At 37.2% G+C, this 23,692-nt stretch overlaps 1 protein-coding gene and 1 long non-coding RNA gene across 6 annotated transcripts in view; both read right to left on the bottom strand.

The window, feature by feature from the left end:
* The window catches only part of Tdrd3 (tudor domain containing 3), a 130,368-nt gene that overhangs the window by 11,786 nt on the left and 94,890 nt on the right, over positions 1-23,692 (bottom strand). For all 5 annotated transcript variants that reach the window (XM_021181871.3, XM_085828807.1, XM_085828808.1 and 2 more), the window contains one exon: positions 19,102-19,227. In XM_021181871.3, the coding sequence (XP_021037530.1) occupies positions 19,102-19,227 (126 nt within the window). The remainder of the gene's footprint in view (positions 1-19,101; positions 19,228-23,692) is intronic.
* Positions 947-10,379, bottom strand: LOC147001922 (uncharacterized). Its single transcript, XR_015044691.1, has 3 exons — positions 7,471-10,379; positions 4,195-4,316; positions 947-3,236 (listed from the first exon to the last, which is right to left on the bottom strand). It is a non-coding gene; the product is annotated as an uncharacterized LOC147001922 (long non-coding RNA).

Below are 23,692 nucleotides of genomic sequence, written 5' to 3'. Positions count from 1 at the left end.
TGACAAAATATGGAATTTCAAAAGGACTGCGGACCGTTTCACTGAACCAAAAAAAAATCACTTCTGACTTTTTCTTTGTAAAGACTTTATCCCCATGAAAGGTGTGGTGGAGGACACCTGGGCCAGTCTCAGCTACGGAGCAAGGAGGAGGCCAGCTGGAGCACGAAAGCTCTTCCTAACTAACCAAAGCATGTAAGTGCATGGATAGATATGAATAAATAAGTGCCAAACAAATTTAAATTTCTTAAAATCATATTAAATGATATTTAAATTATATCGAAATTGAGGACTCTATAGGGCAACACAAAGTCATCTGAATATATATGCAGCTAAAGGTTTCTACTCCACAATCTGCCAAATAAAGCACAAGGTAAGGACAGCAATATTGTAACACGGAGTGACAGCCAAAGCCAATACAGTAGCACCATCATCACTGTGTGGACTGACACCGGCAAGGTTTTCTTCCCTTTAATGCAAAGTAAACCAGCTGCTTTGAGCAGTCTAAGCACCCAGGAAAATTCACCTCAATATCAAAAGATTGTACTGTGTCTTAAGCCAGAAAAAGGAGCTTTTGAAAAGAAAGAGTAGGAAACTTAAATAATAAAAGTCATGGGCCCTCTTCAATACAACACTACCTTTATGCATATCTACAATTTGAAATAGATTTGGGGTATGTTACCTTTGGTGTGTGGCATGTATTTATTTGTAAGGTTTTTATAATAAAGTCTCTAAAATTAAGAAATAAAAAATGTAGACGGGCATGGTGGCACACACCTTTAATCCCAGCACTCGGGAGGCAGAGGCAGGCGGATTTCTGAGTTCGAGGCCAGCCTGGTCTACAAAGTGAGCTCCAGGACAGCCAGGGCTATACAGAAAAACCCTGTCTCAAAAAACCAAAAAAAAAAAAAAAAAAAAAAGAAAGAAAAAAATGTGGTTGGATGTTTATATTACTGTAGCCGGGCATTGTTCATGTTACTTAGTATTTACACTAGTTATTTGAATTATTTCATCTCACCATTTTCTAGAAGAATGTGATGCTCCGAATAATTTGTTCCCCAGTATTTAGTGGCCATCTTTCAGCAAGACTGCTCACCTATACAAACTATAAGTCTTTATTTTGAACAACACGGCATTTTATTAATGTTTCTTGCTTTGGATAGCTTTAACTTTGACTGTGTTATATCCTCCTTTAATTTGCTAGTAGTTTAATTTTTCTAGGTTCATTTTTTAAACATCAACATTTTTCAGCCTTACTGAGAATATTTGAAAACTGAGTTATACATATTTAAAGTGTACAACAAAATGAAACATGTACATGTACCCTGAGAAATGGTCACAAGCCAATGAACATCCCATCACCTCATGGTTGCCATGCTCCTGCTGGGTCGCTCTGTCCTGTCTTTTCTTGTAAAAACAGTGAGAAGCCATTCAGTGAGCACTGCGCAAGTGCACAGCACACGCGTGCTAACCATCACCACCAGGTCGCACAGCCACAGGGCCCTGTCGTTCGTTCTGCACAGCGATACATTGATCTCTTTGAACACCTCCTTATTTAACCTGACCCTTGATCCTGGAATCACTGTCCTATTCACAGGTTCTTTTAATTAACTTGGACTGCATTAGATCCTCTGTGTGGATGAAAACATAAACTCCCACTTTATGTAACATACTTTTAGAAGATTTTTTTAAAACATGAGTGCCTGTGTGTGGATTATAAACCTGTGAATTGCAGATCCCCACAGAATCCAGAAATGCATCCTGCGTCCCCCTGGAGCTGGAGGTACAGGAAGCTGAGCTGCCACATGGATGATGGATCTTAACTACTGAGCCTGTAATCAACCACGGTGTTTGTGTGCAGAGCAAGAGCAGTAGGCACTCTTACCGCCCAAACATTTCTCTAGTTCTGAGCATAACATCAAGAGTCCCAAGCTGTATGATTGTATGATAGCTTCAGCACAATCATCATTTAATGGCCACTATTTTTGATGCAATACTACAGCTAAATCTAAAGGATTATCCCTTAGAAAAAGAAAGAAAACCATCTCTCTTGAAACCAACAGGCTTAATAGGTTACAGACTTTCCAGGAGTCTGAACAGGAAGTGTATACCTACTCTAAAGACATCAGCATGCGGAAAGCTTTCTATAAGAGATTCTGTACTGCAGCAGGATTCTCAAGAGCTCTATCTCTTTAACCAGGTCTAAATCTTGGCACAGAGTCCAGCATGTCCAAGGCTCACTACTTCACTATCCATGCCCATCAGGTTTTTGAGTAGGAAATGATAATGGTGTGAGTATAAGAGAATTATATGAGAAAATAAAGATGCCAACAAATAGGCGATGCATTTGACATTAAACCAAACTGAGTAACTGCTAATCAAATACATGCTTCCTTCAACTGAACTACATAGATTGAGATACTCTGCTGAAAAGTAAATAGAATATGCATTACATTCTCTATATACCATAGTAAATAAGTTATATACTTTATAATGAGCACTAATTACAGGTGACGAGCTCCGGTTGTACTCTCCTAATTTATATTATTCTTACACTTTACAATAATAGGCTAATATAACATAATTTAAGATAATAAAACTAATTCTGTGGAAGCAGAAATTGCCAGACTGCTTTTACTGCTTAAACACCAAACTGGCTTTTATTGTAAAAATTCCTTTAAGGGACCAACTGAAACAAGATACATATGGTATGCTACAGGGACATGAATACAGATTTTAAAAACTGAATTAGAAAAACACAAGAATAACATTTTATGCCTAGTTGATAAATTATAGGACACATCTCTGCTTCTTAAAATGTACTGTAGTCTGAGGGAGGAAAGGGATATTTAATGGAAAATGCTTCATAAAATTATCAGTATCATAATTATATATCACAGAGAAGTGATATAAGAGTCTGATGTTTTCTCTCCTTTATTAAGAATTAAGGAACTTAGATGAATAAAAGTGTAATCTTAAAGCATGTACAACCTCAAGTATCAAGCCAAATTCTTGGTGAAATATACACAACAAAAACTTGTGCGTGACAAACCATGGTCATTTCTCCTAAGTGAAACAAGGAAACATACATTTAAAACCACTCATGTAGGCTGGCTCAGTCACTTCGGCTGCAGTCTGAGGAATGAGAGGTGGACAGAGGCACAGCTTTCCCCATGGCACAGGAATTGAGCTGGTATCTCCCTGAGGTCTGGGCCTAGGCACTGGCAACCCTGCCTTTCCTACAAAGGAAGGCAGCACTTTTACAACTGCTGACTGGGTTTTCCGGCCAGGACTACTTCCCCCTCCATGTATCAGACTAGATGAATGATTTTACCTTTCCTCATTCTTCCAGTAAGAGTCACTTGTCCAATGTCATTATTTCCAGAATCTCCATCATTGAATATTTTTAGTACTGACTATTCTACATAACTTGCTCTTTGGGATATCACTTCAAGTATGACTTGTCTAGAATATACTATTAAATATTTCTCATGAAGAAAGTGCTCTTCTCTCCTTGACAAATATATGAAGCAGTTGCTTTACAGCTTTTATCAGCTGTTCAACCAGTTTATTTGTATTGTGCTTGACACTGAGGAAATCCTTACAATGGACTCCCAAGGCTAATTCATCATTTTTTGCATACTCATTGAGGACTCTTTCCCAGACCTAAGCACAAAGCTCTAGGTTAAATAGAGCTGAGGTTTATGCACAATACTCTTCTTACTAGTATATTGTGAATAACTGTGCACAACATATTGTATAGCCTTCGGGAGATGTGTCAGCCTCCATTTTTGCAGAATGGTGGAAGTCAGAGCACTACTACCCAACATCTAGGCAGGCAGGTACAGTACCACTGAACCTTGATGTAGCTGCACTAGCTCACAATACCTTCAGAAATTGAAAAGACATCACAGCAAAGATTAAAAGAAGAGCAAAGATTGCTCTTCCAGCAATGGGCAGTGTGAGAAAGGAAGAGGTTGGCTGTCTATCTACCCCACAGTTCTAACTCTTGCCTGCCCTTGAGAAACACCGGCTGATACTTCAACCAACACTCATCTTCATTTCTGTACTTAAATAACCTAAAGATTTACTCATGTGTTTGATCTTCTAGAGGAATAAGATAACTCAGTTGACTCTTTGTGAAAACATTGGTTGAAAGACATTTTGTCAGACAAATTTATAAAAATAGAAGCTTACCACGTTGATGAAAATGAGTTAACCTAGCGTCCAGCTGGGAGAGTGCGCGTCCTTTACTCACATCCAGAGGTGAACTGTGCTCTGTTGTTGCAGAAAATGTCAAATCTAAATCAGTCCTTCACCTTAATAGTGTGAGGAAATTTAGGTAAGTTAAAGGCTCAGAATTTGTGCCTGCGATTTTGTGTGTGTGAAGTGGGGATACTGCTATTTACTTCATAGGGATCCTAGTATGGGTGTTTTGTCTGTCTGTATATGTGCACCACACATGTGCAGTGTCCACCGAGGACAGACAGAATCAGATCCCCTGGAACCAAAGCTACAGATGGTTATGAGAGAGTTCTGGGAGTTGAACGTGGGTCCTCTGCAAGAGCAGTTAGTGCTATTAATCAACATTACTAGCAGACCACAACCAATGTTTGTTTTCACTTCATCGACAAAAGTCTTTTTCCTCTGTGTAATATAAAATCCCCTCAAATGAACATAAGTTGTGTGTATTAAAAAGTAAATAGGCAGTAAATAGGCAGATGAAGTAATACATGTTTGCAATCCTATCATTAAGTCAGGAGGGTCAAGATTCAAGGCCATCCAAAGCTACAAAGCAAGTTTCAGGCTACTCTGGGCAATGTGCGACTCTGCCTCAAGATAGATAGATAGATAGATAGATAGATAGATAGATAGATAGATAGATAGATAGATAGAATTATTAAAAACATAGCAAATAGATCAACTGGATTAGAGGGAATAGCCAGCTATTGGTGATGGTGTCTAAATCACAGGGCAATTTGCAAGGCAAATGATAACAATGACGCTCAACAAGAAACCAGAGACTGACTTTACAAACCCCTGTCATAGTATAAAATCCATGATTCAAATTCTGGAGCTCAGGTCATTCTCTTCCCCCCAGCTTTCTTAGTGATGGGCTTTGGCATCCATTACCACATCCAACAACACAGTCGTCTTTAAAAGTCATTTCCTACCTCACTTTCTTGCTTTTTACCTGAGATATAACCCCGTCCCAACACCCCCCCCCCACTACCACTGCCTAAGGAACAATAAATACAGCAAACAGCAGAATTTAAATCACCTCCCCCTAACACACACATCTAACATTTGGTATTGAATGGGTTGATATCTGGTATCAAGATAAGCTAAAAAAAAAAGATACTGTATGGGGCTGAAGAGATAGCACAGGGTGAAGAGAACTGGCTGCTCTTCCAGAGGCTCCAGGGCTCGATTCCCAGCACTCACATAGCATGATGGCTCAAAGTCATCTGTTAACTCCAGTTCCAGGGGAGTTGATGCCCTCTTCTGCTTCAACAGGCACGTCATACATATTGTGCAAAGTACCCTAACACCTAAAATAAAATTTTAAACAGGAGACTGAAAGATGTTCATATTCTCGTGACCATATTAATATTACTGGCAAATTCTGAAAATTCTATTTCTAGAGGCATTTTCTAAGTGTCTCCGGCCACATATGGTCAATGCCCTAGAGACTTTCAAATGAGTTCCCAGTAAGAACCTCGACTAAAAACTGGATGCGTGGCAGATTGCTAGCCTGTGCTTAATAAACACAGAAAGGCTGTCTCGCTTGTACATCAAATGTTTTTCAGACAGGTATGAAAAGACCAGAAAAAGAGGATGAACTGTCACAAAGCAATTCTTGTTCAGTTTACTTGCTTTTGACTTTTCCAACTGAATACACAATGGAAAGTTATAGGAAAATTATAAGACAGACTATATCTATATCTATCTATCTATCTATATATAAACAGCTATGTGTAACTTTATTACTTTAAAATAACTATGCTGATATATTTTTATTCAGGCCTAGAAATTGTTTTTATTCACTAACATATATCATAATATTTCATTGTGATATTTCTGTCAGGTAATATTTCAACATTTTTATTTTCAGACGATCACGAAGCTTTCAGTTTCTTGCTTTAAGGATGGTACTGTAATCCTGATATTGACTCCTTGGAGACATTAACAATTACAGAATGACTGGCTGTATATTTGAGTACTCTGAAATCTTGGGGTGGGAGGTGGGGTGTCAAAAAGACCTTGTCAATCCCCCCTGCCTTCAGCACTGTATCAAGGTCCAGATTTCCCTGCGTCCTTGACAGCATGGATGTACCATTAAATGTTTCCACTGACTGGTAAGTCTAAACTGTGGTGTTTATTGTGTCATCCTGCACTTGTCACCACAGTTCCGTGATAAAAGATGGCACTGATACTTCAGCAAGAAACCATATGAAGTATAACTCAATGGTTCAAGGCTAAAAAATAATAATAATAATAAAAAGCAGAATTCTTAATAAAAACAATCTAGTAATGGTATGAGTGTGACTATGCTGGATGGGAATCAGGCATTAATGGCAAGCAAACGGCAAGTAAATGGCTACTGTTATTTACAGTGCCAGACCAAGCGTTCCTGGACTGTAGGAGAAGTTGGACCAAGCAGAACTCCATGCTTTCCTTAAGCACTATAAGGATCACTCGGTCTGAAGTGTGATCCAGAAAGCATATCATAGTCCGCAGTCTCATGCACCCTTCCCGACTGAACACCCAGAGAGGCGAGCACTATCACCTAAGGTGGCTGACGGTAAGGCAGCAATTTCCTAACACAAGAAGCTCTACCATGGACTCCTAAAAGAGCTGACCAAAGCCAGAGCTATCAAATCTCTTATCTCTTCTCCACAATTCTCCTCAGGTTAAGGATCTAGGTTTTCAGTGAGACCTCTGAGGAACTTATTTCCACATAGAACATGAGAGGGAGGAACATTTGAGCTCAGTTTTCCCAGTCAACCGTTAACAAAGGAGGTGGGAACAAGACTAGAAGGCCTTCCCTCTAGCTACGTCCTTCTCGTCAACACTTCCTGAATCTTCATGCACTAGACTTACTCTTTGACGCTCATAAGCATGCAAATTCTGATTAAAGAGAGGTGAAAGGAAGGTGAGAAGGCATAAGACTACCCGCAGTCCAGTGTGAAGATTAGTCCATGTAGTTTTACACTGTGAGAAACATGCAGAGGGCAGGACCAATGGTTCCTATGTGGAGAGGGCAAGGGAGAAGCCAAAGTAGTGGAGTCATCTGGACAGCTTCAAGATGTCAGAACACTTGAGAGGAACAAGGAGGAGGCCAAACCCATGGTGATAAAAATCGTCTCTACAGATGTTGGGAGGCTACACATCACATTTATGTAGACCATATTATTTAATCCTCACAACATCCTGTAGTAAATTAAGACTCAGATATGTCAGGTAACTTACCCAAGGTCACACAGGCAGTAAGTGGCAGAGCCGGGACTGGAACCCAGGTCTTCTGATTCCTCCTGTGCACTCCCAGCTCCCCTGGAGCTGAAGCAGGGGCAAAAAGGGAGGTGGAAGTAATTTGCCCACAACCAGCCCTGCCCTGGCCCTTCTTTCAGAGGCTGAGCAGAGCAGACATTTTACTCTCTTTCTGCAACCCTTTCCACCAAATCCTTTCAGGTTAGAGCACAGAGAAAGAATCTCAAAGTGTTTGCCAATCTTGGACTCAAGAATGACAATAAATGCCAATGCCCAAAGTTACATCTCTCTACACGTTGCCACTTAGGTAAAATCTACTGAAATCTTAAAGCATCATAATTCTCACTTCAGAAAACAAAGTCTTAGTTTTGACCACTAAGTCTTTTTAAGGCAGTTTTGCTCACTGTTTTGTCTATCAGGTTTCATTACATTGAAATTACACTGTAAGAATCATTCTGAAAACTGATGAAGAGCCAAAACACCAACCTACCAGTAGTGTCCCATGGGGAGAAAGCACTTTTCCCCCATATAATGATCTTAACTCAGTGGTTAACACCATATTTAAAAATTATAATCATTAGAATGAAAATCCATGCACTGTCTTTTCATATCCCACATTTTCAACAGAAACATGTATTATTATTTTGATATAACCTATATTCTTTTCTATATTATGTCTAAAATACTTTTAGTGTTGTGTTTTAGAATTACATTTCTTAAGACTTTCTACTATCTAGCTTGGAGAATAATACTTTAACATCTTCTAAGAAAATATATCTTAATTCCTTACTTGCATTTCTAACAAAATATAAACAAATTCAATGAGAAATTGTATTTCCTTTTTTAATGTACTAAGAATAATAGGATACAAATCAAATTGCGTGTGCCTGTGCTACCTTTTCATCATTTCTGGACCATTTTGCAGCTAAGTGTGCACACATTTCAGACCCTAACTGTCTGTCATTATGAGAACAGGTGGGGTCACGTGCAAAGCATGCATTTATATAGATCACAGCAGGAAGTATAGGAAGGTCTTTGCGCCCAAAGCCATGAGCTGTTTTCTAAGCTTCCAACACTACTTTAATCAGACAGCAGAAGCACAATCTAAGCTGTAAAATATCCACTCGAAGAGTCAATCACTGGATACCTTCAAAATGAGAAGGATAAAGGGAGGACAGAAGAAGGGGGTGAAGGCTTGAATAAGGAAGAAGAAGAGAGGCAGAGAAGGGAGGTAAGCATGAGGGGAAGTCACCTAAAAGATACAAAAAGTTTAAAGGATCAATATCCTGAGCTCTTGATATGTTTAAGACTTGTTTCATATTTAAAATACTGATGTCTTTTGGACATCTTATCAGAAAACATATGTTTCTATACTTTTTACATATTAGTGCAAACTTTTTTTAACCTAAGTCTTCTAAGATAAGTGCTTATTATGTAGTCCTAAGACATTCATTAAGTGGTACTAAAAATAATTATCAACATTTAAAAAGATTATATGATCACAATTTTTAGAGTTTGAACCATACAGAGCTAAATTAAGCTAAATTCTAATCCCATACTTTGCAAAATAAGATCTTTGTATGTCATAATTCAAAGGAGTGACCCTAATATCCTAGTTATACCATCTGAGAAAATAAAATGTATTTATTCATAATTTTTAAAATACCAGAGATTGATTATCAAAAATAAAAAAAAAAATCAAGAGTCTCAGAAAACCAATATTGCCTTCCAAGGTTAATTTCTCTACACTATCCCTTCATGTGACATCCGCTCCAACAGCTGTAACCCCAAGCCATGCTGCCAGACTGTCATTTCAGTCGGATGATGATCTTACCAGTACTAGAGAGAAAACCTCCCAGTCACATAAACAAGCAACCTATTTTCCAAAATGATTACAGTATTTTACACAAAAATAACACAGTCCTTGGGAAAAATTACCATATGGAGCTGTGATGTTGAAGGAGTTTTTGATACTGCAATTATATTAATTACTCAGTAATTACTGACGTTCACTGTGTGAGTCCCAACTCAGTTTTTATATGAATTTAAAACTCTGATGCTATCAACTTTAGGAAAGATTGTACCTACAGTATATGATGACGTATTATTCATACGATTCCTTTTATATATGCTACCAGCTGTATCCAACAGTCGGTTCTGACTTGCTTTTTAAGTACTGGCAAGGAGGGTATTTTTTAAAGTAAGAAAACCCTTCCTCCTCCAACAGATCTAAGAAACAAACTATGAAGTGAAGCTCTGGATCAAGCATGCATCTGATTTAAGGAATGGCGCAAGGAACACAAGGACAGAGACGCTGGGAAGAAGACAAGAGTCTCTTTCCTAAGCGGCTCAAAGCAACAGCTTCTAATGAGTCAAAATGACAGCGTCTGAAGACCTGGGAGAATACACTAAGCGCTAGAAAGAGAGCCATGCTGATGGCTTTGCCGTCCCATCAGCCACCTCTCCACTTAGAAACACCCAGGTGAATTAACTGATCTGAACAGTTTATTTAGTAACCAATGGTAGCTTAACAAAATAATAGGAAGCCGGGCGTGGTGGTGCACGCCTTTAATCCCAGCACTTGGGAGGCAGAGGCAGGTGGATTTCTGAGTTCAAGGCCAGTCTGTTCTAAAGAGTGAGTTCCAGGACAGCCAGGGCTACACAGAGAAACCCTGTCTCGAAAAAAAACCAAAACCAAAACAAAATAATAGGAGCTAGATTGTTGGAGAAAAACACGTATGAAGATACCTCATTGATTGTAGGAATATAGAAATATTATGGTCAGTTTCCAGAAAAAGCCGTATTAGGAATGTTACAATTAAAAAAAAAAAAAGGAATGTTACAATAGAAATCTTCCCAAGGAACAATTTCTTAAAATTAATATATAAAAACTTGCAGAATTAGATAAAAATTAAAATAAAATCATCCTCTTTATGCAATAAAATCCAATTGCTAAAAACATGAGGACAGAAAGTGTCTTAAGAGCTTTTTAGAAAATATATTTTGTCCTTTGTTTAGAGAAGGTAAAAGCCTTGGGATGTTGGAGAACACTGGTTTTATATATTTAGGGGCCATCTTATAGATGGAAATAGGAAAGCTGGAGAGAGAAGCAGATGTGCTGCACAGGTTCTCGGGAAAGGGGAACTGCAGAATTCCATGAGCAAGTGAGTTGGTGAAGCTCTGTAGTTTAACTGTTTCTTGGTAGACGTAATGTTCTTATTCATTTGATATCAAATCAAGGAAGCTCTGTAATAAAAAACAGACTTAACTCACATTTCCCAAATTTGTTTAAGTACTCATGTTCCCAGAACAGAGTTGTGAAAACTAGACTGTTCAGGCGAGAGGTAGCTCAAGCACAGTGACGCTTTCTTAGGCTGCTGCTCTGAGCAGCTTGACTAGAACCTCTCCCTCCATTGTCAAGGCAACCGAAAGGCCTCTCACTGGTGCAGCAGCCCCTCTGCCTTCTGAGTGGAGCTCTGAGCCAAGGACAGGCCATGAAGGAGTCAGTCCAAGCTAGAGTGCAAGGAACACTTGCCAGGAGTTTCCAAGTTTAATGGAAGCTGCAGCACCAAAGTGTTTCTCACAGGAAAATAGGACAAGTCTGCTCTTCACTAGAGATATGATGATAAAACCTAATGTATAGGATTCTATAATAGATAGAGTAGGTCCAGAAAAGTATACCCAGACTGTGACTTAAGTTACAAACAATCAGCCTACCAGACTGATTAAAAAAATTGAAACAAAAATCAAAGAAAGAATGTTTTGGAAACAGAATGAAATCAAAGATTGCTGAAAATATAATAACATTAAATAAGGAAATACAAATAACATAAACATTTAAAAGAAATGGATTATTCATAATTCACTCTACTATAAAATCAAATATGTACAGTATATTCACTGCTCAATATTATCAGGATTTACCAACATCGCTAAAGACAGACCGAAAGCTGCACTGACAGAATTCAACTGAAAAGAAACTAAGCCTATGGCATACAGTGAGGGACTATATTGTCTGCCATTATAGATTCAGGTGAAATCGTCCAAAAATTCACCAGAAACTTAATTCAAGAAAATCAGACCTTCCAATCCAACAGAATCTATAAAATGAACTATCATTTAATATTTTTAAGGCGCATTCCTAACATAAGGCTGAAATTTCAGGAAATAAACTTAACAAAAATATCATTCATATTTATTTATTTTGCTACTTGATTTCCTCAGCAATAAGGAGATCAGCAAATATACTCTGTATATATTTGAAAAGGAATGGTAGCACTCACAAGAGTGAAATCATGGCTTCAAGGCAAACAGAAAGGCAATATTTACACACAGGCTCTCCTGCTGATTCAGGAGTCAGAGGGAAAGGAAGTGTACGTGACAATCCCAGGGACCTCAGCTGTGGCCCTCACCCACTATACGCATAAAAACCGCTTTTATGGAAAATGTTAAAAACTTATATTCACTAAATGATAGAGTCATAAATTAATTCCTTAATTAACCAACATGATATATTCATAAGCCTATACTTTTGGTTGGCATCAGTAAAGGAGAAACTTAAGGCATAATAGATTAATGCAATGTCTCCTAGAATTATTCCAATATGCAAAAAGGCAATTTTATGCTAACCTGATATGTGATATTAATATTTAATTTCTACCATAAGTTACTTTATAAACTCTAATTAAGATTAGGAACAAACCTGAGGAATATTATTAAAATAGCTTTAAACTAAGGCATCAGGGCAGGGTTGTACCTGCCATGTTACTTCACTTTGGGAGGAATCTCATCCTTCAGAAAAAAACCAAAAGAATACAATAATACAATCTACACTTTTACTGATCAATAAGAGGCATCTCAAATTAGTCTAAAACTGTTTGAAAAGGTCTTTAAATAAGATTTAAAGAGATCACAACATTTTTTTTAATCAAAGTTTTGACATACTTTTTCATAGATCCTGAAAATTATATAATCTCAATGATGGCATAAAATACCTCTGTAGTACACTCTGAGGGGGTTGTGGCTAAGCCTCAAAGTCTTCATAATATTCTATTTACTTTATCTTCTACCAATGATTCTGAGTTTCAAGGGTTATGAACAGTTTTAGGACTGTGTATTTGTGAGTATGGAGTATACTTATGGGTAAATAAAGTCCCTCCCCCATGTTGGCAGCTTTCATATCTACAGGAAAGGGCTGAATTACAGCCCACAACATCTAGTAGGAATCATTATGATGCTAGATAACAGATTAAAAATAAATAAATCACATCAAATGTAATAAACATATTAAAAGGAAGCTTAAACACCATTTGCAGTTCATCTGTGGAGTAATGTGTTACAGCATGCATGGATAAGGGTCCAATCACCAGCATCATGAAAATTAATTAAAAACATTAAAAGGAAGACACACGGATGAAGTTCTGGGTCCATAATTTAAAAGGATGTGTTAGGTTTAAACTAGACATACAGTTGCTTCTGACTTTATACCAAAAAAGAAAATGAACACTGTCTACACGGTAAACCTTGCAAGTTTCCCAAAATATGGTGAAAAAACAAAACAAGACAAAACAAAACATACTTTAGTGCCTTCAAAGGCCAAGGCAAATTTTGTTTTTAGGACTAATACAGACACTAACTTATCAAAGAATGTATAAGCAAGAATGGTAAGTCTATGATCAAACAGGCATTTGGGCTAAATACTAGTTGTCAAAGCCTCACTGTTACATAATTTTAAGTGCCTTTGAAGTTAATAATGTGTATAACAATTGTCGTCCTTTTAATGTCTCCTATGACTTTGATTTGCTGTACAAGTTGCACATCGCCTAATTAAATGACTCACATGCCTTGTCCTTACTCACTCAAGGCTTCTTTATTCTTTAGCTCACTGTTCCGTCTGTCCTAACGCCTCATCTCCCCTATCAGTATCTAAGTTGGGGATTTCCTTGTTCCTCTATGCTTTTTTTTAGGAAAGTATCTTTAGTGGAAATAATGACTTTTTATGAATGCTATTTGAATTTGAAAGAGTAACTTTTAAATGTGTTTTCCATTCAAAACTAGAGTCTAATTCCATAACTGAGGATAGTTATGCAGAATAAGTAGTCCCCTGTGATCTTGAACGTGTGAACTTCTTGTCTCAGCCTCCTGAATGCTGGGATTTCTAGCATATGACACCCAGCCAGGCTAAGTTTTATTGTTTAAATAGGAAGCAAGGCCAATCATAATACAATATACCTATACTTCTACCTACTCAAGATTGTTTAAGCCCAGGAGAGTTCAAGGCCAGCTTGGACAGCATGACAATATTTTGCATTAAAAATCCGAAACCAATTTGCTGAAAGGACCCTGATATCGTCTCTTGTGAGGCGATGCCAGTGCCTGGCAAACACAGAAGTAGATGTTCACAGTTAGCTATTGGATGGAACACAGGGTCCCCAATGGAGGAGCTAGAGAAAGTACCCAAGGAGCTAACGGGGTCTGCAACCCTCTAGGTGGAACAACAATATGAACTAACCAGTACCCCCTGGAGCTCGTGTCTCTAGCTGTATATGTAGCAGAAGCTGGCCTAGTCGGCCATCAGTGGAAAGAGAGGCCCCTTGGTATTACAAACTTTATATGCCCCAGTACAGGGGAACGCCAGGGCCAAGAAGTGGGAGCGGGTGGATAGGGGAGTGGGGGGGATGTATGGGGGACTTTTGGGATAGCATTTGAAATGTAAATGAAGAAAATACCTAATAAAAAATTATATATATATAAAAAAATCCGAAATCAAACAAGAAAATAGATATATTCATGAAATAAATAGAAAAACAGAGAAGTGTATTTTTATTTTCCATTAGTATTTTGTATGCCTCTGTGTGTGTGTGTGTGTGTGTGTGTGTGTGTGTGTGTGTGTGTGTGTACAGATGTGAATACACGTGTGTGTATGCTCTGTGCACATCCGCACCTGTATATATGTACATATGTGTGCATGTATATAGGGAGCCTGGAGGTAGATGCTGCAGTCTTCTATCACTTCATACTTTAGCTTGGGGGATAGACTCTTGCTGAACTTCACTGGCTGTCCAGTGAGCCCAGGACTCTCCGGTCTTCAATTCCTATCCCGTGGATTATGTCTGGTTTTTTACATGGGTGTTAGGGAACAAACGTCAGGCCCTCAAGCTTTTACAACAAATATTTTATCCACTGAGTCATCCCGTCAGCTGCAGGAAAAGAATGATTTTTAATACATAAGTTCATTATTATATTTTCTTCAACAACAATTTTGTCTTTAAACTAGAGTGGAATAAAGAATCATCTACTGGTATCTTAGTTTAAGAGGTAAAAAAAAGAATTATAATGAAAATAACTTCACATACCAGAAATATGCTTCTTACTTTTGTGTACAGGGTGGGGATTTTTGTGGGTATATATACATATATACACACACACACATATATATATATATATATATATATATGCATTACAGGAATACTACCTTTAACCTGGGAGGTATGTAAAGAGTATTTGCTGAGTTATTAAATGACCCCATAGAAAGACACAGGATAGGATGATTTCCAACAATCCATCTGCTACTTTCCCATGTGCATGGTAAGGTCGAAGAATTAACCATTACCACCACACCACTGATTGTCTGGTTGGAATAACAACAGTTCCTGACAGAAGTACCTGTTGTGAACACTTTTAAGAGAAGCCTTGGGTACCAGCATGCTCCGAAACACCTCTTAGGATATTAACAGCCTCACAGGCTCTAAGTCTTGAAGGCACTTCAAAACGCAGGAGACAGCAGTGCTCAAGTGTAAAGTTCAGAAACAAGTCCGGGAAAAAGAAGGGTGAATCTGTGTAACACAGCCAACTCTTTCACAGGTTTTCCAAACTGCCTGTGGCATCTTTATACTGGTTTCCTCTTATTAGTTTTGGAGTTCAAAGGAACCAATTAGGAAGGGTCCTGAGGTGAGGACCATTAGCAGATTTTCTTGCTAATGTTTTCTCATACAATAGAGAGGATTAATGAATATAATGGGGTTTTCCAAGTATTTTCCATAGTGCATCAACTATCTTGCTAAAATAAGGAGAGCGCTATAATGTTTCAATAACACACACATGTGCATATCATACAAAATACAAACACAAAATAAAAAGAAACTTATTTTCTATCTATTTTATTTTAGAATGTTTACTGTTTTGTTTTGGGACACTATAAGAGTCCTAAAGAAAGAAGAATAGGGGAAAATAACTGGAGCATTTATATAGTTAAAAATGAACTATAAATAGCATATATATTACAAGAAATAAATAGGAAGTTCATTACAAGATAGATATTAAAATAAAACTTATTTTATCTTATTATTATTTTTAGATGCCCATTTTTCTAATGAGACAAAGGGAAAGAAGAAGGGAATGGATTTGAATAGAAAGGGAATTGGGAAAGATCTGAAGGGAGTTGGGGGAGGGGAAATTGAAAACAGAATAGATTGCATGAAAAAAATCTATTTCTAATAAAAAATAGAAAATAAAAAATACCCAACAACATCTTACAGAGTAAAAAGATCCATATAAAATCTAGTTGTAATAAAAACAAAAGTTCAAGGTTAAAGCAACAAGATGTTTAATAAATCATTTTCAAAGAAATGAAGTATCCATTCAAAATCAGAACATGTATTTTGAGTGTCTAAAATATCATCCCTGAATATGTTCTAGAAATAAAAAGGTGGGCACAATCAGATTGGAAATGGAAATAAATATTTGGCCACCAACTTAAGTAAGATAACCCCTAAACCTCATGAGAAAAACATTAACACTTAGATTTAAAGCATTAGTTTTTATTTTAATTTTCCATACAACCAAACTATTAACTCAGTCTTTCTGTCTCTTAATGCTTCATGCTGTTTGCTTGCTGATTCATCCTTACATCACTGAGAAGCAGTACAAGCAACTGGTTTTTATAAAGGCTTTTTTGGTTTATATGCAAACTATTTTTGATTGTTCTGCGCTTTACTGGAAAAACATACCTTTGCTAAATCATCACTGGTATTTCTGAAAATCTTAAGAGGTGATTTTCCAACATCTTGCGCCAATAACAAACATAAATCGTAATCAAATAAACATAGTATTTTACATAAAAATACACACATATGTAGTGCAAGAAGGCAAAAGCTGAAAGTTCGAGATTCCACAGTGTAAATGAACAACCATGCTAAGACCTCTTAGCAGTTCTCTGCATCTCTGCAGCCCTTTAAATCTGTACAGTGAGTCGGTCCACTAAGGCTGCCTTCTTGTTGGTACAGTAGATGTTTTGCTTATAATTTTGTAGAGCTTTGATTAACTTAACCTTGAGATGATCCCAAGGTACAGAAAGAAATGTGCTCTTAGACTGCAACACAACTACTCTCAGAGCTAAGAGAATTCTACCTTGACTCTACATCACATGTACTGACATCTGCATAGATTGTATTGCTGCAGTGAATTTTTATGTATGTACCTATGCACACATAGATATTGCTTAAATGGAGAGAGAAGAGAAATGTTAAGCTGGTGGCATCTATATTTCAAGGAGATGTTTCTCTCAAGTAACTATTCTTACAGACAGAAGAGTGGCTGCCTTTTCCTCAACAGTGAGGCCCACAGTCCAAACTGCATGCAAACTAGTATATATAAATCTATGCAAACTCTACACACAGGAGGGAAAGAATGGCAAAACCTTCAGAAGATGCACTGATTTTATTATCCTACTTCTGAAAAACAGTTTAGGTGTCTCATTTCAGCTTTAAAATATGTGAAAGTAAATCATAAATGAGTACTCAACAGAGGATTGTGGCTCCAAATACAATCAGCAAACCAGCTCTGACATCTGATAAAGCCATCATACAGCCACATTTAAACAAATAAAAATCAAAGTAAGGGTTATGAAAACAGTTAAGGCAGAAAAGTGACAGTACTAACTGTAGCCCTTCCGGACCACAGCCCTCTAAATGAGGGAATGTCTGTGGAACAACAAATGGCATCAGGTCTGACTGACTGCCCTAGAAGAGCAAGAAGACAGGAAGAAAACCAAATACTTCCTTTAGGAGAACAGAGTAAAATCAATCCCTCACTAAGATTTCTATAAAATAAAAACTAAATTACATAAAAACGCTACTTTGAAGCTGGCATAAGAATGCACACCTGGTCTGACAGGTAGAGGCAGAAGGATTGGTTTAAGGTCATCCTTGGCTACATGATGAGTACAGCCTGGGCTCTATGAGACCACCATATATCATGTAAGGCTCTAGATAAAGCAAGTATAATTTACACATTAAAAATATAACTTCCACTTTGACACTGAATGCTATGACTAAAAACAACTGGGAGCATGTAAAAATAGCCAGCTGTAATTCAATTTCTAGAAGTACAGAGTGAGTAAATAATAAATTTTACCATTAAAATTGGGTTAGAAAGTATTAACAGAAAATGGGGGAATGAAGATAGCTGCCACATGAGACCAAGTAAGCTATGTGAGCTATGTGAGACCAAATTTCCTCAAGAGAGGAAAAATATAATTTAAATAATGATGGTATATCAGTCTTTTAAGAAGAACTTTGAAACTTTAAAATAAGGAAGCTGAAGGGGATTCCCTCTTAACCCAATGAACCAACAATATCATACTATAAGGTAAAATGATAAATTACCTTACAAAATGACAGCTTTTCTTGCATAAAAAAGGGAAAAATATTCATGCCTCTGAATGTGAATGCTTCAACTGAGTTTTTGTTCTTGCTTTATTTATATTGGAGGATGAGGACACCAATAAGAACATTTCAGAAAAGCCTTAAGCCACCAAGTCTGAACGCAGCTCACAAAAGGATAATGCAGGGATCCAAGATGAGGGATGAGGGCCCTGGCAGAGGGATGTGATTCTCTGTTATATTTGACACTTTAGGGAAATTGCAACAAATGAATGAAAATAAAGACTGCAGGACAGCACTTGTCTAATCTCTCTCTGTACTTAGATGTGGATGTAAATCCCTATATAAAGTCAGCAGAGTCCTATAAAACACATGCTCTGTGAGGCCAGAGAAACCCGAACCTAACATGGTCAAAGTTACTACACAGCTTGGACAAACTGGTAATAAAATTAATCAAGTAATTACTATGTTGAAATATTTAGTGCTCTGTATATATACACATGTGTAAAGATATGCATGTTGTAAACAATGTACAAAGCTGTATATAATTTAAAATGCTTTTCTTAGTTGTATCAGTACCTAAAGTAATAAACAAAGCATGTATCCTATAGAGAGTGAAATTTGACAACTTTTGGGCATAATTTAGACAAATTTAAAGTAACAATTTGAAAAAGAAAATATGCATAAATCCCAATTTTACACATACAAATATTTGTCAAACATGGAAGCAAGGGTATCTATTTCCAAAGCATGATATAACAACACATTATACATGGAATTAATTGCAATGCATTTGTTTTAAGTTCCAATAAAGTTGCAATCTTTAGTTGGAGTAGCCAGTTTCAAACAAACTCAATATTTTTCACTTGCAAATTTTGTATGACTATGTCTAATCTTTTAGAGCTATTTATTTTCTTCAAAGTAGCCTTTGTACAGAATTTGGATCACGTACCCATGCCTCTGTCTGAACAGGCTTGATATTGCTTAGTAGCACCTCTTCGTAGTTGCCGTAGTCCGTGAACTTAACGACCGCTGTCATACCCGAAGAATGCAAGGCTTCAACTTCTGCTCGGTAAAACTGAAGGCGCAAAAGAAATTTGAAACAGGACATCAGTGCTGCCTACAAAGACAGTGTCTAGGTAACAAGTTCACATCCTTCTAAAAGCTGGGTTATCTAAGCATGTACCAGGAAAGAGTTGGTTCCTTTTGTATTATAGTTATAACTAGTAAATCTCGTGTAAGTATTAAGTTAGTTCCTGAGGTTTCCTTCTCCTGTCCGGGTGCTAATAACTTTAGAGCCACTCGCTGCGGTGTTACATTCTTCCCTCCCTTCCTCTACTGTTTTACACTCACTATTATGTTGGGAGTTGTTTGATTATATGTTTCAGTCTTTAAACTTTTCAAATTACCTAAGTTCACATAAGTTCAGCAGTCATCCTGTGTCCTAAGAAAACAAATGCCTGCTTAGCAACTCAACTGTTTCATCTTTAGTTCCTGTGATCCCATAGAGTAACTGGAAGGGTGCAGGATTCAATTCGTCTGGCTTCTATCTTCCAACTCTCTAAAATACAACCCTGACACAGAGGTGAGTTTTTAAAAAGCCTTATAAGAAACATAGCACCAAATAAAGCCATATATTTAATTTCTTTTTTAAAAAGTAGCTACAGTTTTATAAAGGTTATCCATGCTAAAACAACAACAGCAACAAAACTTCTCTATAATGTGGAAATCAGTGTGATACAGTTGTAATAGCCTGGTATTTAAAAAAAAGCTGAGAACTCAGGAAGAGTTTCCTGTGACGATGGAACACATTTAAAAACAAAGAATATTCAGCCAACTCAAGTATATCCAGGGGAAGTTATGGAGCCATAAACATGCACACAGCAAACTAATACAAGTTTTAAAGTAATTATGATATGACATGACTGCTCAACAAATAACAAATTAGGACTAGTATAATGGCATATAATGAAGGGTCTAGTAACAGTTTGTATTTCATGCATAGGTAAAAGATTTTAAGTGGAATGGATCACACACAGTACTGCAGTATCAATGAAAAGCTTTGCAGACCTGAGATTGCAGGCAAGAAAAACAATTAGAAGGCTATTATTATAATATTCAAGTCCAGAGGGAGAAATTAATTGAGTTAATTTTAGTGTAATGAGAGATGGAAAACTGCCTCATATTCTCAGTTCTTCTATGGAAATACAACAAGTATTGTAAGGAATTATGTAAACATTAGAATATACCTGTTGAACATCTCCAAAACATAATCATAGTAAAACTTAAGCTATGGCTTCCTAATGGTAGTTATAGCACATTTTTTTCTTATATTTCTATCTTTGCTTTTATCTAAAAAAAAAAATTGTGAAAGTTGTCTCTTTTTGACCAAACATTTAAATATGCCTCTCTTTTTTATTTTTTGATTTTGTTTGTTTGTTTGTTTTCAAGACAGGGTAGCTTTGGGGATAACTATGAATAGTGTCAATTTTTAATACTTGAGTATAATCTAGAATCCAAAGACATCCATCTAACAGAAAGTATACATCCCAGTGTAAATGAAGTGATCTCCTTAAAACATCTCCCAGTTGTTCTAGCACACTATAATAGCTCAAAATATTTTGAATGTCATGATAGTCTGGACTATCATTATAAACCTATTCAACCTAGGCAACAAATGAATTTAGCACATTGGGTTTTTTTTTTTCCTAAATTCTTAATCCTTCTTTATTTCGATAAAGTACCTATTAAGTATTGGCTACCATAATGATAAATAACTAGAATGTTTCATTGAAAAGAAATGTTGTCTTTGATCCTACACACACACACACACACACATACACACACAGATTCATTCTTAGACAATTATAATTAAGATTAAAGTTTTATTAAAAAGTGTGCCAAGTTCTGGGAGGCATTTGGCATACAGAGTCAGAACTAACCAACCTACATATCCCCAGCCTAGCGCTCAGCAACTACTGAGTTATGGTTTGTCTAACACTCAATTTTTGCAGAAGGAACTTGTCTGCCAATTTCAATTGGAATACAGACAGATCGGTTTTTCACTGTTGCTCCATTTATCTCTGATTGATCATTTATATCCAAATCTTTTCTGTGTTTGGCAGTGGACAAGAATACCAAGGAGATATCCTTTTTCAAAGAAAGTGGTTTTAGGCTTGCCAGTGGTTGGCTAATAGAGGGCTGCTATCACTAATAGAGGCATAATTTTTATAGGATGTCAATGAAAGACTGCCTTATTTACCAGGTCTTTCCACCATGGTTAAACTTTAACCCGAATCTCTTCATTCTCTGGCTTTAGTACAGATCAACCCATAACAGCACAGACCATCCAATATAGAAAACAGTGCCTAACCTCACACAAAAGTCTGACCTGGTAGCATTTTCTAAGGTCTACAATGTAAGCTTTATAATCATTTACAACCTTTTCCTTGCCTCTGAATGATGATGAAGTAGCTAAATATAAAGAATTTTTCAATATTCAAATCAAGCATTTTCTTTTGATCTCCATGGGCAACAGGCATGAACATGTTTAAAACCATCTGTAACTTTAGTTTCAGGAGATTCTGACCCCCTCTCCTGACCTCTGTGGGCACCAATCATATATGTGGTATACATATATACATGCAGGCAAAAACACTCATACACATAAAATAAAATGACAAAAAATATTTTCAAATAAAGTTTCCTGCAGTAAATCTACCAATGAAGTAAAAGACTTACACAGTGAAAATGCTGATAGGAAAGGAAGGAAGGAAGGAAGGAAGGAAGGAAGGAAGGAAGGAAGGAAGGAAGGAAGGAAGGAAGGAAGGGCAGACAGAAACCAATCAACCAACCAGAAAACGGAAAGAACTTCCCATGCTCATTGAAAGACTAATACTGTGAAAATGACTATTCTGCCAAAAGTAATATTACACTGCTAAATAAACAATATTAAACCAACTTCTAACTTGTTGAATTCCTAGATCAATCTGAGAAGCTATTTTAGTAGATAGAGACTTACACAGTTATCCACAACTAGTTAAACGTCAGAGAACAAGAGACCATAAAATACTAATCCCTAGCTGTAACACAAACACTGCACCTGGCCTCCAAGGCCACAGCGAGGGGAGGAAGCCCAGGGTGGTGGATGACTGCAGGAAAACATTTCCTTCTGGACACAGCAGGGCTATGTCTGAACTCACAGCAGTTGTGACAGCATGTACAAAACCTGTGCAAGCCAGAGCCACACCAAATCCCAGCAAGGAAAGGTAAGTTGGGCACACAGTCCCACTCCAACTCCAAGCCTTGAAGCTAATGGTACAGCCTTTTAAAGTTTGAAATTCTATTTTAAAATGGGGCATGAAACTAAACAGAATTCTTGAAAGATGAAAAAAATGGCCAAGAAACATTTTTTTTAAATGTTCAATATCCTTAACCATCAGGGATATGAAAATTAAAACTACTTTCATTTTATCCCAGTCAGAAAGGCTAAGGTCCAAAAAAGCAAATGACATTTAAATGCCAGGATGGCAGATCTTGCACGGGACCCAGCCATATGACTTGAGACTGCAAGGGCAATGAGAGGACTCTACATCCTGCGAGAGATACCTGTTCATCCGTATTCACCAACGCTCTACTCACTGTAACAGCTAGGAAGAGGAAACAGCCTAGATGTCTATCAGCTTAGGAATGGAGAATGGAAAGTTGTTATTCAATATTATTCAGTTATTAAGGGAAACAAAATTAAGAAATTCACAGGTAAATGGAGGTAAACTAGACTAATAAAGACCAATGTCAGGTTTTTCTCTCATTTGTAGATATTAGCTTCAATCATCAGGTATGCATGCTTCATTTGGAATACCCAAAGAGGTCTGGAAGGTAGGAAAAGCCAACAGGTAGAAAGGGGGGTAATTGGAAGGAAATATAAAATAAAAATAATGGAATAATAGGAAGGAACATGGATAAATGACAATAAAGACCTTTAGAAAAAAATCATACAGAAACTTGCTTCATCTCACACACAGAGAGAGAGAGAGAGAGAGAGAGAGAGAGAGAGAGAGAGAGAGAGAGAGCGCCCTATAGCAAGACGACAATACCTTTATAAGCCATTCACATGCTAACAAACAAAAGCCCTATGCCAAGAATGGATTAGAGCTTTTCAAATTGTTGGCCAGTGAGTTCTCACATACTCCAAACATTACAGGTTGGCTACCCTCCAGAACTTGATGGTAAGACCCTACTGCTGAAGAGAGTACATGCTTAAGTCATAGGACATAGAGATAGAAAGCTGGAAGCTCCATTTCTACTAGCTAGCTAACGTTCATAGTTCTGAGAGGAGAAAAGCAAGCATCAATCATATCCAGCTATAAACCCTGCCAAAAACAATAATGACTGCCCCAGCAAGACACGCCCAATAGTACAACAGAGGCATGAACAGAATGAGCATAACCAGCCACTGTTTCGTTAGATCTAAGGTCCACTTCACAAGTTGAAACCCATACCTGGCACTATCAGGGCTGAGAATCTATGGCTGAAGAGGTCCT

This window comes from Mus caroli, unplaced genomic scaffold (genome assembly GCF_978045245.1).
Source record: "Mus caroli unplaced genomic scaffold, Mus_caroli_1 scaffold_12, whole genome shotgun sequence".
Taxonomy (NCBI): Eukaryota; Metazoa; Chordata; class Mammalia; order Rodentia; family Muridae; genus Mus; species Mus caroli.
Note: the sequence above shows the minus strand (reverse complement) of the source record. Positions and strands in the feature narration are given on the sequence as shown.